At 57.2% G+C, this 14,246-nt stretch overlaps 1 protein-coding gene across 1 annotated transcript in view; it reads left to right on the forward strand.

Annotated features, from left to right (window-relative positions):
* The first annotated feature begins 546 nt into the window (after positions 1 to 546).
* Positions 547 to 14,246, forward strand: part of LOC137467273 (serine/threonine-protein kinase pim-2-like) — a 32,515-nt gene continuing 18,815 nt past the window's right edge. Inside the window, exons 1-4 of the mRNA XM_068178771.1 lie at positions 547 to 564; positions 9,403 to 9,861; positions 10,070 to 10,120; positions 10,312 to 10,425. Of these exons, the coding sequence (XP_068034872.1) occupies positions 547 to 564; positions 9,403 to 9,861; positions 10,070 to 10,120; positions 10,312 to 10,425 (642 nt within the window). The remainder of the gene's footprint in view (positions 565 to 9,402; positions 9,862 to 10,069; positions 10,121 to 10,311; positions 10,426 to 14,246) is intronic.

Raw genomic sequence — 14,246 nt, forward strand, 5'->3', positions numbered from 1 at the left:
CTTTTTTGTAAATTTCTTTTCAGTATTGGACGACCTGGTTGCGACAGCCGAACCCTTCTAAAAGACGGATGCTAAGAGACATAACCGGTGCTGTGGGAACAGGATTGGGAATTCTAAAGAGCATTGATTCAGAAGTATTAATGAATACATTGGCTGCCACCACCAGAGATTTGACCAAATTCCAACAACCACTGCAGTCGTACTTATTGGCCTTGGGAAGACATCAGCGCTTGCTATCAAACATATTACCAAGTTGGGAGGAAGCAAGCGTAAATGATCACAAATTGGTAATTGATGCACTCGGTGCCACACAAAAGAACCTTTCTTTAGCTCTCAGCTGTATCCAGGCTCAATTATGGATGCAGTCGGTTGCTGCCTCGATTATAAGAGAAGGTGAAGAAGGCACTTTTCCTACTGAGATTCGGAAAATAGTTTGGGACAGTGCCGCTGATTTTGAAAAGGAATTCCAATCCTGGTGGAACCTAGTGAACTTTACCTATGACCCCATCACAAACATAGCCACAGCTTTTGTGTTAACCGTACGCGATGCCTCAAGTGCATTTGGTATTCCCCATCATTGCACTAGGACTGGGACACATATGGAGCCACTGGGAATGTGCTGGGGGCAACTGGGACCACGCTGGGGGCAACTGGGGACAAGGGTGAGTGACTGGGGGCCTGCTGGGAGAGACTGGGATCATACTGGACTCATACTGGGATCTTACTGGGAGCGACTGGGACTATTCTGGGGGCAAGTGGGAGAACTGGGAACACACGGGATGAAAGTGGGAACAACGGGAACAGTGCTGGGGGCAAATTGTATCATAATGGGGAGTGACTGGCAGCAACTGGGCTCCTGCTGGGAGCAGCCCCTGGCGGCCCCGGGAGCCCCGCACCCCTTTCCCGGCCATGCCGCCCCTCCAGCCCCAGTACCCCCCATTGCCGGGGTGCCGGCACTGCCAGGGGTCCCCCCCTCTCGGGTTCCCCGCTGGGGCTTCTGGGGCTCTCCTCTCTCGGGGCTCCCGCTCAGGGCAGCCGCGGCTCTCCCGGGGCTCCCCAAAACCGGTGTCCCCCCGACGGGGCTCTGCCGCCACCCACACTGGGATCCCCCGAAAACACCTCTCGGGGACCCCCCGATGTCGCCCCGAGGGCCAGCTGCGGCTCGGCTTTGGAGCCCTGCCAGCTCCAAACATCCCCCCAAAAAAGAACCCAAACTCAGGCACCCCCCAGGATATTTGGGCCGAGCTCCCCCTCCCTGGGCACCTGCGGGATGGGGGCGATGCTCCCGGGGTGCTGCGAGCTCAGGCAGCGCCAGGGCCACGCGATTCCTTCTCTCCTCTCCTCCGGCTGCTCCCTGCTGCCACTGCGCCTCTTCCTCCCTCCCTCCTCCTCCTCCCCCGCTCCGGGATCCTGAACCATGAGGGGAAAGGAGCGAGGAAAGGGCGGAACCGTGAGGGGAAAGGAGCGAGGAAAGGGCGGAACCGTGAGGGGAAAGGAGCGGGGCCAAGGGGACGCGCTTTCCTAAAAAAGCCCGGTTTGACCCAAAATCACCCAAAAGGGCATCAAATGCAGCCTACATCCACATGGTTCGGCCTGACACCAACCAAATGGGATTAAAAGTATCCAGAGGGCTCTAAAATCCAACCAAAGGGGCTTAAAACTGCCCCAAGTGTTTTATAGCCCTCCAGAAATGGCTTAACATCACCCGTAAATCTTTCAAATGTGACTAAAATCCACCCTGAAAGTATCTGGTCCAGCCTAAAATCATCCAAAGGTATCTAAAATCACCAAAATGTCCCTGACACCAACACAAGAAGACCTAAAACCACCCTAAAAAGGCTTGGTTCAACCTAAAATTGCCCAAAGCAGCAAAAAACCCTACTTAAATGCACCCAAAATACACAAAAAAGGGACCTAAAATCACCCACACAGGATTAGGATTCACCCATATGGGCCCAGTTTTTCCTAAACTCACCCAAATGGGCCCCAGCCCCACCCCCATGGGCCTAAAATCATCCAAAGGGGTCTGAAATCCCCCCTAAACCCCACCAGATTCGGCCTCAAATCAGCCACAGGGGCTGAAAATCCACCCGAAAAGGCTCGGGATCCCCGCAAGGGATCTGAAGCCCACCCTAAACCTGCCCGGTTCGGCCCAAAATCCCCCAAAGGGGCCGAGCCCGGGATCGGCTCCGGGGTCGCTCCGGGACCTCCGCTCTCGCTCCGGGCAGTTTTGGCCGCGGCCCCGGACGGGCCTGGGCGGGACCGGGAGGGACCAGGGAGGGCTCGGGAGGGGTTTGGGCATCTGGGGCTTTTTTGGGCTTTTGGGGATTGTGTTGGGGGTTTACAGGGAATTGTTGGGGTTTTTGGGGAGAATTATTGGGTGTGGGGGTGTTTGGGAATTTTGGGAGTTTGGATTTTGAGGGGTTTTCTTGGTGCTTTGAGTGGGAAGTTGTTTTCCTGGGGGTATTTGGGGGTTAATTGAAATTTTTTGTGTTTTCTTTTGAAGTTCGGAAGGTTTTACTGGGATTTTGTGGGGATTTTGTGGGATCCTCTGGAATGATTTCTGGGGTTTATTGGGATTTTTAGGGGATTTGGAGGCAATTTATTGGAATTGTGGGGGCATTTAGTGGGATTCTTTGGGGATTTGGGTTTTTTAGGAATTTTAGTGGGGATTGGGGGGGGGTTGTGGGTTTTTTTGGGTGTTGCCAAGATTTCTTTGGGTCTCGTGAGGATTTTGTGGGGCTTGTTGTGGTTATGGAGACATTTTTGGGAGGATTTGTGGGGTTTAATTGGGATTTTGTGAGCTTTTTTTGGGATTCGAGGGTATTCTAATGGGAATTTGTGAAATTTAATTGCGATTTCATGAGGTTTATTGGGACTTTCAGGGGTTTAAACCAGATGTTGGTGCCTCTCAGCCCTTCCCCACACCCTGGGACAACTCCAAAGCCCCCCAGAATTCCACTAAAACCCCCCCAAAATCCCCCAAAAATCCCAATAAAAAACTCCTAAACACCAAAGAATCCCACAAAATCCCAGTGGAACACACCAAAATTAAAAAAAAAAAAAAAACAACTCCCAAAAATTTCAATAAACCCCCCAAAAAATAACCACCCCAAAACCCTAAAAAATCCCCAAAATCCAAAATCCTCAAATCCCACAAAACCCCCATAACCCCACAAACCCAGTAATTCTCTCCAAAATCCAATAATTCCCCCTAATCTCCCAACAAAATCCCCCAAAGCCCATAAATGCCGCCAAAATCCCCCCAAAATCCCCCCAGAGCCCCCCAGACTCACCGGGGACCGTCCTGGATCAGGGGGCACCAGCCGGTGGAACAGGAGCCACTTCAGGGGGCCCGCGGAGCTTTTTGGGGAGGGGGCACCATGGGAGACCCCCCAAAAACGGGGGAGGGGAACCCCTGTGGTACCCCCTGCCCCGAATGCCCTCTCCCCCGGTTCAGGGATAGCCAAACTCAAGAAAATGTAAACCAGGCTTGACTTTCCAGAAATTATTTTTGGCCGGGTTTAGCTGCATCCTCCAGGCTCAGGATCACCGGTGTATTTGCAGGTTTTGCTCTGCATCATCAGCCTGCCCAGACTCTGCTCGGTGTTTCACAAATGGAGAAGACAATGGACATTGTGCCAAGCTTCCTTGCAAACAGCAACACCTGCATCAGCATGACAGAAAAGAAGGGAAAAAAAAAAAAAGAAAATATTCACCGGTTAGAACAGAGCCAGTGTCCCACCATCTTCCCCTCCACTGTTATTATAGAGGCAAACCTGGGCCTAAAGCTTCCACCTCTCAGTTCCTGATGCTGTTTGACTTCAGCCTTGACTCCTCCTGATCTACCTGACTGCCGTCCAAGTGGGGCTGGGGATGCTCAGCCTGGAAAGAGGAGACACTGGGGAGGCCTCACTGCAGCTCTGCAGGACTGGAAGGGTCCCACAGGAAAGACGGGGACAGTGTTCAGCCGGGCCCGTGGCAACAGGACAAGGGGGGATGGCTTTCAACTGCAGGAGGCTGATTGAAGTTGGATCTGAGGAAGCTGCTCTTTTACACGGAGGCTGCTGAGGCACTGGCCCAGGCTGTGGATGCCCCATCCTTGGCAACAGGGCTGTGAGCAGCATGGGCTGGGGAAGATTGCTCAGCTCGGAACAAGATGCTCTTTAGATCCACTGTGATGTCACAGATGTGATGTTCCAGATGGAACCTCCAGCGTCCAGCAAAGAGCACAACACAACCACTGGCCCTTGTGTCAGCCCACCCTGTGCCAGCCCTCGTGCCAGCTCACCCTTCACCATGTTCCCTGTCACTCTTCTCGTCACCTGCGCCCTGATACTCCCATCAGTCCTGAAAGCTCTCTGTTGCCTGGATTTTGTCATCCGTCCCTGTAGGATGCTCACATTTGTCCTGAGGAAGGTACAGTGCCATTCCACGGAGGTGGACACCCCCCAGCTGCCCGGCTGGGCTGGAGTTCTGTGGGGATGGGGTAGGACAGGGACCCCACTCTGAGGTGTTGCTACCTCTGCAGGCTGTCACCGAGAGAGAGGACGAGATGGAGGTGGACATGCAGGCTGATAGAGAGGAGGAGATGGAAGTGGATGGAGAAGAGAGTGGAGACAATGCGATGGAGGTGGACATGGAGATGGATACCGAGGAGGAGATGGAAGTGGATGGAGAAGAGAGTGGAGAGGAAGAGATGGAGGTGGACATGGAAATTGATACAGAGGAGGAGATGGAAGTGGATGGAGAAGAGAGTGGAGAGGAAGAGATGGAGGTGGACATGCAGATGGATACAAAGCAGGAGATGGAAGTGGATGGAGAAGAGAGTGGTGAAGAAGAGATGGAGGTAGATGTGGAAGAGGAGATGGACGTGGAAATGGAAGAGTACCTTGAGGACATGGACATTGATGAGAAAGATGAGGAAGAGGCCATGATCTTGGGATGAAGAGCAATCCCAGCAGCAGGACAGGCATGTGGTCCCCACAGGCAGAGTGGGTCCCCTGCTGCCAGGCTGGGACTGGGCTGGGTGGTCCCTGCTCAGGGATGTGGGACCCGGTGCATTGGGTTCTGGTGGCCATCCCCAGCCTGTGCTGCGCTTGCTGGGCCAGCCTGGGGGCACATGGAAGAGCCCTCTCTGCCTGATTGGAGTGACTGTGCCTCTTGCTTTTCCTCAAGGACCGATGGAGATCTCGGACAGAGATGCCACCCTTTTGTACATACGTTGTGGAGTTTGTTGTTGTCTTTAGGCCATAGGTTTTAGGGCTTCTTTTTGGCTTCTGTAAATACGTTTCATAGACTTTTGTTAGATATGTTCTTGGGTATATACGTTCCATAGATAGTTGTTGTTACAAATATTCTTACAATGTAAATGTGTTCTGTGTTTTCTTTGCTGTTTTTCTGAAAATAAACAAGCTTTATTTTTCACACCCCAGTTCTCTTTCAATTTGCTAAAGGCACAGGTAGCATTTGCAAAGTTGTGGTTTCCGCTAGCTCCAGGTTCCCAGGGCTGGAGGTCGGTGGGGGCGCTGGCACAGCCACAACCATGTGCTGCTACCCAAACCAGGGGAAGCTGGACCACATGGTGTCGCTTAACGAGGTTTCTAGAGCAGCACACAAAAATTAGGTTCCTCAAGAACTGTTATTCCCTTTTCCTCTCGATGCCCTCGGGCTGCAGGTTGGGCACCAAAATCTGTCTTGGTTTGAAAAGACAGGTGTCTGCTAAGGAAGGCAGGAGCCTTCCTGGAAATGGAAAATGTAAACCCCCTCCCTCCAAATTATTATAATTTTGAAAGTAAAAGGCTCTCAGGCAAAGATATGGGAATAGGAATAACAGTTCTTTACTAGAAAAACTTAAAAGATAACTGCAATAATACAAACAAACAAAAAAACCAAACTGCTGACAGAGTCAGAACACGACCTGACACCCTGTGGGTCAGGGTGTTGGTAGCAGCACCCCAAACCCAGCTGGGGGAGCGGAGGTTTGGGGGGAACAATTGGAAGGGGGTGGGAGAGGGGGCACAGGGGGAGGTGGGACCCACTGAGGCTCCCCCAGGTCACCCCAGGACCCCCAGGCCCCGTCCCAGCCCCCCCAGTTCCCTCCGATGCCCCGGCTGAGGGGGGCTCAGCCCAGGAGCCGCCGTCGTTCGGGGCTCCCCCGAGGGCAGCCAACGGGAGAGCTCCCGGCTCAGAGAGGCCCCAGCAGAGGAGGGGATCTTGTCCCTCCTCGAGGGCCCTGAAGGGTCTTCAGGCCCCTCTGAAGAGGAGTTTTTCTCTTTTTAAGGATTTTTGGGGGGACCTCACCACTCCAAGGGTGTTTTTTCCTCCCCATTTTCAGGTGTTTGTGGGGCCACAGCCCCACAAGCCCCTTTTCAGGGGTGATCATGACGGCTTTAAGTGACATTTTTCTGGGGGACTCACTCCAAGTCGCTGTAGGGGATGTTTTGCCCCCCAGGGTGGATTTTTGGGGTTTAAGGGCCCCCGCTCTGGTCGGGTCCCACTCTAACTCCCCTGAAGAGGCCAACACCACTCCTGCTGATTCTGGCAGCGGAGCCCGGGGAGGGTTGGGAGTCCTGGGAGGATTTAGGGGTACCTGGGAGGGTTTGGGGGTCCCAGGAGGGTTTGGGAGTCCCGAGAGGATCTGGGGGTACCCGGGTGATGCCAATGATGGTGATGGGGACCCCGTGCTGAGTATAAACTTCCCTGAAGAATTCCTGGGGGGGTTTTGTCTATCTCCAGGGTTTTTCGGGTCCTGGTGGATTTTGGGGGGATTCCCAGGGGGGTTTTAGGGATTCCCAAAGGGGGGGATTGGGCAATCCCAGGGCGAACCCAAGGCTGGTTTGGGGTACCTGCTGGTGACAGAGATGGGGAACCCCTGCCAGGACCGAACCTTCTCAGGGGGGTCTGGGGCGTGCTGGGAGGTCTTGTGGGAATTTTGATGTCCTGGGAGGGTTTGGGGGGTGTCTGTGTGGGGTTTTTGCGGTCTTGGGGAGTTTTTGGACGGCCCAGGGATGGTTTTGGGGTCCCGGGGAGGTCGAGGTGTCCCGGGGGGCTTGGGGGTCCCAGGAGGGTTTGGGGGTTCCTGGGCGATGCCGGTGACTGAGCTGGGACCCCGTGCCGGCTATGAACCTTCTCACTGTGCACGGGCAGTGTCAGCGTGTTCACGGAGATCCTGGGGGGCCCGGGGGTCACCCCAAAACCCAGGGGACCCCAAATGCTCAGGGACCCCCCCAAACTCCCCTCACCGTTGGATCTGCTGCAGGCAGGGGGGCACCAGCACTCGGCCCCCACCCCCACCATCACAGGGGGCTGTGGAAGAAATCTGGGGGTGCACGGACAGGTCAGGGGGACCCCCAAAGTCCTGGGAAAGGGTAAACACAGGGGAACTCCCAGGAATCCCCACTGGGGGCTTAGGGGAGATCCAGGAGGAGTTTGGGCGAGCTTAATTGTGTCACTATCGTCAGGAAAGGGGACTGCAAGGGTCCCCGGTGTCCCCATTCCCAGCAAAAGGTGGGAAAACCCAGGCTGGCTGGGAATAGGGGTCCCGGATGTCCTCGGTGTTGAGGAAAGGAGGGGCTGGGTGCTAGGAAAGGCAGGAATAGGGGTCCAGGGGGTCTCTGGGTGAAGGAAAAGGGGGCTCTGGGTGCCTGGAGGGCCGGCATGGCCAGGAAAGGGGTGCAGGGCTCCCGGGGCCGCCAGGGGATGCTCCCAGCAGGAGCCCAGTTGCTGCCAGTCATTCCCCATTATGATACAATTTGCCCCCAGCGCTGTCCCCGTTGTTCCCAGTGCCATCCAGTGTTTTCCCAGTTCTCCCAGTCGCCCCTAAATTAGTCCCAGTCACTCCCAGTACGATCCCTGTATGAGTCCTGTATGATCCCAGTCTCTCCCAGCAGGGCCCCAGTCACTCACCCTTGTCCCCAGTTGCCCCCAGCGTGGTCCCAGTTACCCCCAGCACATTTCCAGTGGCTCCCAGTGTGTCCCAGTCCTAGTGCTTGTTCTGGTGCTTTCCATGAACTGACTGAACTCTTGATTTATGAACCAATGCACTAGATGTGGAATCCTCTACACTGAACTCAGAAACAAATGCCCTCTGTCAGAGCATTTTCATCTTCTAGATCACTTTCAAGATGCCCATGGGGATGTTGCAATGATTATCACACAGCTCTCCATTTCTGGCTGCAGGCTCTGCAGATTCTTTCTCTGCATTCAGTCTGGCTTGCATTCCCGACAATTCCTGGCACCCCCTCATGGTTTCTTAGGGTAAAACAGTAACAATGAAAACCTTACCAATGGCACAACTGCCCAGCCCACAAGGAAAAGAAAGAACAAGCTGTCAAATCCTTCAAACATTTGCCCTGCTATGCTGCAAGAGTTGAGCTGCACACACGTTGTGGAAAGCCAAGAGAAAGTGCAGCTGGTGGCACATCTTGTGACAGAAGCTGCACCTCGTTCTCCAGGAAAGGTTCTTGGAAAGAGCAAACAGGAGTGTGGAGAAGATTCTGGGAAAACTGAAACAGCTTTTAAGGAATGAAATGAAAATGGCAAGAAACAACTGAAGATGTTTTTCTCTGTTTTTTTTATGCTCCTCTTTTCCATCTTGAACTACTGCTCCATCCCCTTAATCCAAATAGATCTCATCTCTAAGATTCATTACTTGGCGAATTTTAGACCCTGTAAAATACCATGAGCTACACACAGTTTCACAGTTTGCCTTCCCCATTTTTGTTTTGGTTTTTTTGGGGTTTTTTTGGGGTTTTTTTTGGTTTTTTTTTTTTGTTTGTTTTGTTTTGTTTTCTTTTGGTTTTTTTTTTTTTTTTTGTTGTTTTTTTAATCATTGCTGGAGAGGTAAGTGCAGTGCCTGGGTAAGGTACAAATTCTGCATTCAGGGAATGTGCTCCGATAGGGTTTGATCCTCAGCAGGGACAAGGCACAGCAGCGCTCAAGGGGATACCTATGCCCCTGTGCAGGAGTCCAGACTCTGGGTCTGGGCTGAACAGGGCAAAGTTCCCGTGTTTGGACAGGCTCAGGGGCTGCCCCTGGGGAGCGGGGGGCTGGGCACGGGGGCGAGCGGGCAACGGAAAAACGGACACGGGGACAAACGGCCCCGGAGCTTCAGTTGCAGCGGCAGCAGCAGCGGCAGCAGCAGCGGCAGCAGCGGCAGCAGCGAAAGCAGATACTCTATTGACCCCCTCGCACTCCTCTCCCTCTCCCGCTGTCCCGCACCCTCTCCTGCTCTCCCTTTCACGGTGTCCCCTCCTCTCCCAGTCTCCCTCTCCCCTGCTGGCCTGGGCCATGTCCCCAGCCCGTCACCGTCCCCGTCCCCGCCCCGGTTCCCGTCCCCGTCCCCGTCCCCGGCCGTCCCGCCGGGGTCTCGCCTCCGCCCGGCTCTGGGCGTGCTGGCAGTGGCGCTGCTGGGTGGGCATCAGTGCCTGGGGCTGGGGCGGCATCGCCGCCCTCTGGCTCCGCCTGGCCCGAGCCCGGCCCCGGCCCCGACGTGGGCTCCAGTCCCGGCCCCGGCCCCGGCTCCTCCCGGGCCCCGCGGAGGACACACGCGGCGCGGCCGCTCCCGCCGCCCCCGCTGCAGCTTCCCCGGCCCGAGCTCCGCCGCTTGGCACCGCGGCCGCCGGCCCCGAGCCGCCGCTGTCCCGTTCCAGGGACAGAACGCCTGGGGAGGGCCGGCCCGGGGCGCTCGGGGGGTGCTCGGGGGCCGCTCCTGGCCCCGGGCCGAGCGCTGACAGCCGCGTCCCGCCCGCAGGGAAGGCGCAGCAGGGCCTGAAGGAGTGGTACCGGCTGGGTTCGCTGCTGGGCAGAGGCGGCTTCGGCAGCGTCTTTGCAGCCACGCGGCTCTCGGACGGCGCCCCGGTGAGCGGCGGGGCCGGCGGCGGGCACAGGAGGAGGGGGCGGAGGAGGAGGGGGAGGAGGAGGAGAAGGAGGAAGGAAAGGAGGAGGAGGAGGAGGGGTAGGAGGGGAAGAAGGAGGAGGAGGAGGTGGAGGAGAAGGGAAGGAGGGGGAGGATGCGGCTGGGCAGGGCAGGTGGCGAGCTCAGCCCGCTGCTGCTCTTGGCTTGCAGGTGGCCATCAAAAGGGTGCCAAGGAACCGCGTCCAGCACTGGGGCGAGCTGGTGAGTGAGCGGGGCCAGCGGCAGAAGCTGGGCGGGGATGAGCCGAGGCCCGGCAGGCTGGAAGCCACCAGGACACCTCGAGGGAGAGCAGGCGTGGGGCCAGCGCAAGGCGCAGAGCATCCCGGGCCGGGTGAGGGGTTCCCGACCAGCACGGCATCAGCCCCACTGACGGCATCGCGCTCCTCCTGCAGCCCGACGGCACCAGCGCACCCCTGGAGGTCGTGCTGCTGGCCAAGGTGTCCACTGGCTTCCCCGGTGTCGTCCAGCCGCTGCAGTGGAAGGAGCTCCCCAGTGACGTCTTGATGGTGCTGGAACGCCCGGAGAGCTGCCAGGACCTGCACCATTTCATTCAGGAACGGGGGTTCCTGTCTGAGGAGTTGGCGCGGGAGCTGTTCCGCCAGGTGCTGGAGGCCGTGCGGCACTGCACCAGCTGCGGGGTCCTGCACAGAGACATCAAACCAGAGAACATCCTGGTTGACCTGGCCACCGGGCAGGCCAAACTGATTGACTTTGGCTGCGGCACCTACCTGCAAGACACAGCCTACACTCGTTTTGCAGGTGAGCCCACGCAGGGCTGTGCTCTCAGTCCCGTCATCTCATGGCCCAACACCTCACAGCCCAAGCTGGGTGTGGCAGCGGGGATTCTCCCTTTTGCTGCTCTTCATGGCACTGAGATTTCAGCTGAGTTGCTTTTGAGCAGGGCTGGGTGGGGAGCCAGCTTCCAGCCCTGCTGGCAGCCTTTGCCCACCACTCTGCCCAGGACTGGGGCTGGGGCTGGGGCAGCCAGCCTGACAAAACACCCGTGGGTGGGGGTAGCAGAGAGCGGGGCCGGAACCTGTGTCCCAGCCGGTTTGGTGTGCAGGTGACAAAGGGCTTGGACTGCTCCACTCACCTGGTTTGGTTTGGATTCATAATGTTTTTGGGGCAGTGCAGGCAGGGAGGATGAGGGCATGGTTTTCCCAAGCAATGAGTGGGTTTGTTCCCGTCATGGTCGGGCCTTGACAGGACTTCTGCTGCCCTCTTCCAGCACCAGTGGCTTCTTTTCCATCCCCGAGTCTGTACACAAGTCCCAGGTGCTGGCGAGAGGGCAGCGGTCACCCCGTGTGCCACTGGGGCAGCCCCCACACACCCAGGGATGCTGGGGCCAGGCTCAGGGAGCAGCAGCGTCCCCCTGATGAACCCCATCTGTATTCCATAGGAACACGGTCATACAGCCCACCAGAATGGACCCAATTTGGCTGGTACTACAGCAAGCCAGCTACCATCTGGTCCCTGGGCATCCTGCTGCACCAGATGGTCTGCGGGGACCACCCTTTCAGGAGGAGCCAGAACATCAGCTGGGACCATCAACTCTCGCTGCCACAACGGCTCTCTCAAGGTGGATCCTCATCTCTGGCCACGGGGGCAATACCAGTGCTGGGAGACAGCAGCAGCTCGTCAGCATCCCGCTCTGGCAGCTGCTGAGGAGGTGGCACATGTCCTGCTCTCCTGCTCTCCTCCAAAACAGGGAATTGATGGGGACGTTTAGGCCCAGCTCTGAGCACATCCAGCATGGCCTGGGCACGGGAATAGTGGGGCAAAGCCAACAGGAGCCTTCTCCAGCTGACCGGCGGTTTCTGGTTTCTCTGCCCAGAGTGCCAAGATCTGATCAGGCGGTGTTTATCCATGCTGGACTTGGACAGGCCCTCTTTAGAAGAGCTGTTCTGTGATCCCTGGCTGCAGGATATTGATCTGCCCTAGAAGAAGGGAGAGAGCCACAGGCACGCTTTGATGCAAGGCCCTGGTAAGTTACAGCTCCACACATGCCTTGGCAATGGGAAGCAAAGGAACCCAGACATTTTGTCCTGCCTGTGTCACTGCCCAGGGGTCATCAGATGGGAACACGCAGCCCTTGTGCTGGAGCTCAGCTGCTCTGCCTAGCACTGGTGGCCACCATCCGAGCTGGTTTTGCTTGTCCTGGTTCCCTGACAGCTGGGGCCCTGGGCAGAACCCTGACAGCCTGGGCTCACCCCAGGGAAGGAGAAGGAGCCCCTGGAGAAGCTGTACCAGGTGGGGCTGCTGCTGCTGGGGACACGGAGGATGACATCAAGGATGACAACCTCTTCCTCCACCTGGTCACCGGCAGCTGAGGATGATGGACTTTGATTCTGGCACCTTCTCCAAAGCCAGGCTGCACAGGGAATGTGCAGGTGAGTCCACACGCAGGGGGATGCTCCCAGATTTGGGCATTGCACAGCCTGGCCAGGAACCAAAGGTTCCCCCCTTTGCTGGGGCGGATGCAGCTGATCCTTCAGTCGGCTGCCAGGCTGCTTTTGGCAGGGCTGGGGGGATGGGCTGGGGTGCTGATGAAATGGGAGTGGGCTCCTGGCCCTGCCAACAGCCCCAGCACCCACCGTGCCCCGGGCTGGGGCTGGGGCAGCCAGCCCGACACAAACAAACCCCCATGGTGGGAGCAGAGGTGGGACTCCAGAACCTGTGCAGGGGCTGCTTTGCTTTGCAGGCAAGGAAGGGCTTGGGCTGCTCCACTGCCCCTGTTTGCTTGGGATCACCGTTATTTTGGGGGGCAGTGCAGGGGGGAAGGGAGCAAGCCTGGGCTTCCCTCACCTCTGGGTGGGTTTTTCCCTGGCATGCAGGGGTTGGGCCTTCCTCAAGCCCCTGACAGAGATAAGATTTTTGACCTTTTTTCTTGTTCCCCTTTTTGTCTGTAATCTATTTTCAATCATTTGTTGTGTGTTTTTCTAGAGGAAGCTTTCCAGGTGGGGTCCAGTCTGGATGGGGAAGTGCTTGGGAGCAGCTGTGGCGTGGATGGGCCGTGCCCTTGGAGAAGGCTGAGGACATCGTTTGGGACCAGCTTTTCTTCCAGCGTGATGTGGGTCTTGTCTGCTTGGCATGGTGGGATCAGAGCTTTGGGGAGATGGCAGCGAGCACAGGAGCATCCTGCTCTGGGCAGCTGCTGAGGGCTGGATGTGCCGTGGCTGGCTGCAGGCTGGGCACATGTCCTGCCCTCCTGCTCTGCTCCCAAAGGCAGCAGGGATGGGCAGCTCTGGGCACAGCTCTGGGCACGGCCAGCATGGCCTGGGCACCGCGGGCGGCTGGGACAAGGGGACAGGAGCCTTCAGCTGACGGGCGCTTTTTGGTTTCTCTCCTTGCAGCCGGGCTCTGCAGGTGCTGAGGCTGCTCTGGGCTCTGCCAGGGCTCTGCTGGAGCTCAGCACCGGGCCGCAATCAGCCAAAGAAGAAATGGGGTGACCTGCAGCACAGACCTGCTGGAGCATTTCAGCAACACAGCTCAAGTGTGCAGAGTGTACACCTCCAAGGGCAAACATGACACCACCCAAAAATTAAACTTGTTCAATAACTTCTGAAATGAAATCAATCTGGGATGACCCCAAATGACATTTTGCAGCTTGCTCAAGCTGTAGCTCAGCCCTTCTCTGATCTGTTCTCTCCCCCACCTGCCTTTTACTTCCCAACTGCTCCCTCTTGTCCCCCAGTGAGTTCCCAGCCCATGGCAGTCTCCATCACACTGTCGCCTTCCTTGGTGCCCCTCACCATGAGGAAGGCCGAGCCCCAGGCTTAGGGACTCATCCTGTCACTGGCTGAGGAGCAGCAATGTCTCAGAGCTCCAGTGGGATTTTAGTGTCATTCAGAGCTGCTCTCCAGCCCTCAGCTCTCCTCACTGCTGAGTTCCCACTCCCTTTTCCTCGTCCTTGCAGGAGGATGAGCTCAGTGAATCCCCTTGAGCCTCCCCACTCTTCCCAGCCCACGCACCCACCTCAGTTATGCTGAAGCTGCAGCTTCTCTGTCTCCTGTGGCACACCAGTCCAGTCCCCTGTGCGGGGAGCCCCAGCCCCAGAGCACAGCACTCAGCAGTGCACTCCGGGCTGGAGCAGCTCCCTGCCAGCCCCAGCCCAGGGACCCCTCCAGCCCCGGGGCTTGGGGCACCGTCAGCACCCGCTGCTCCAGCCACCGCTTCTGCTGGCCCTGACAGCAACACCCAAAGTGGGGCTGATCCCGAGGGAGCAGCAGCAGGGCCTGGATCTGATCCCTGACTCCTGGGCAGGGCTGGACAAATGACCCCCAGCAGCAGCAGCAGCAGCACGTGGAGCTGACTTTCAGCACAGCCC

Source organism: Anomalospiza imberbis, unplaced genomic scaffold (genome assembly GCF_031753505.1).
Source record: "Anomalospiza imberbis isolate Cuckoo-Finch-1a 21T00152 unplaced genomic scaffold, ASM3175350v1 scaffold_56, whole genome shotgun sequence".
Classification (NCBI taxonomy): Eukaryota; Metazoa; Chordata; class Aves; order Passeriformes; family Viduidae; genus Anomalospiza; species Anomalospiza imberbis.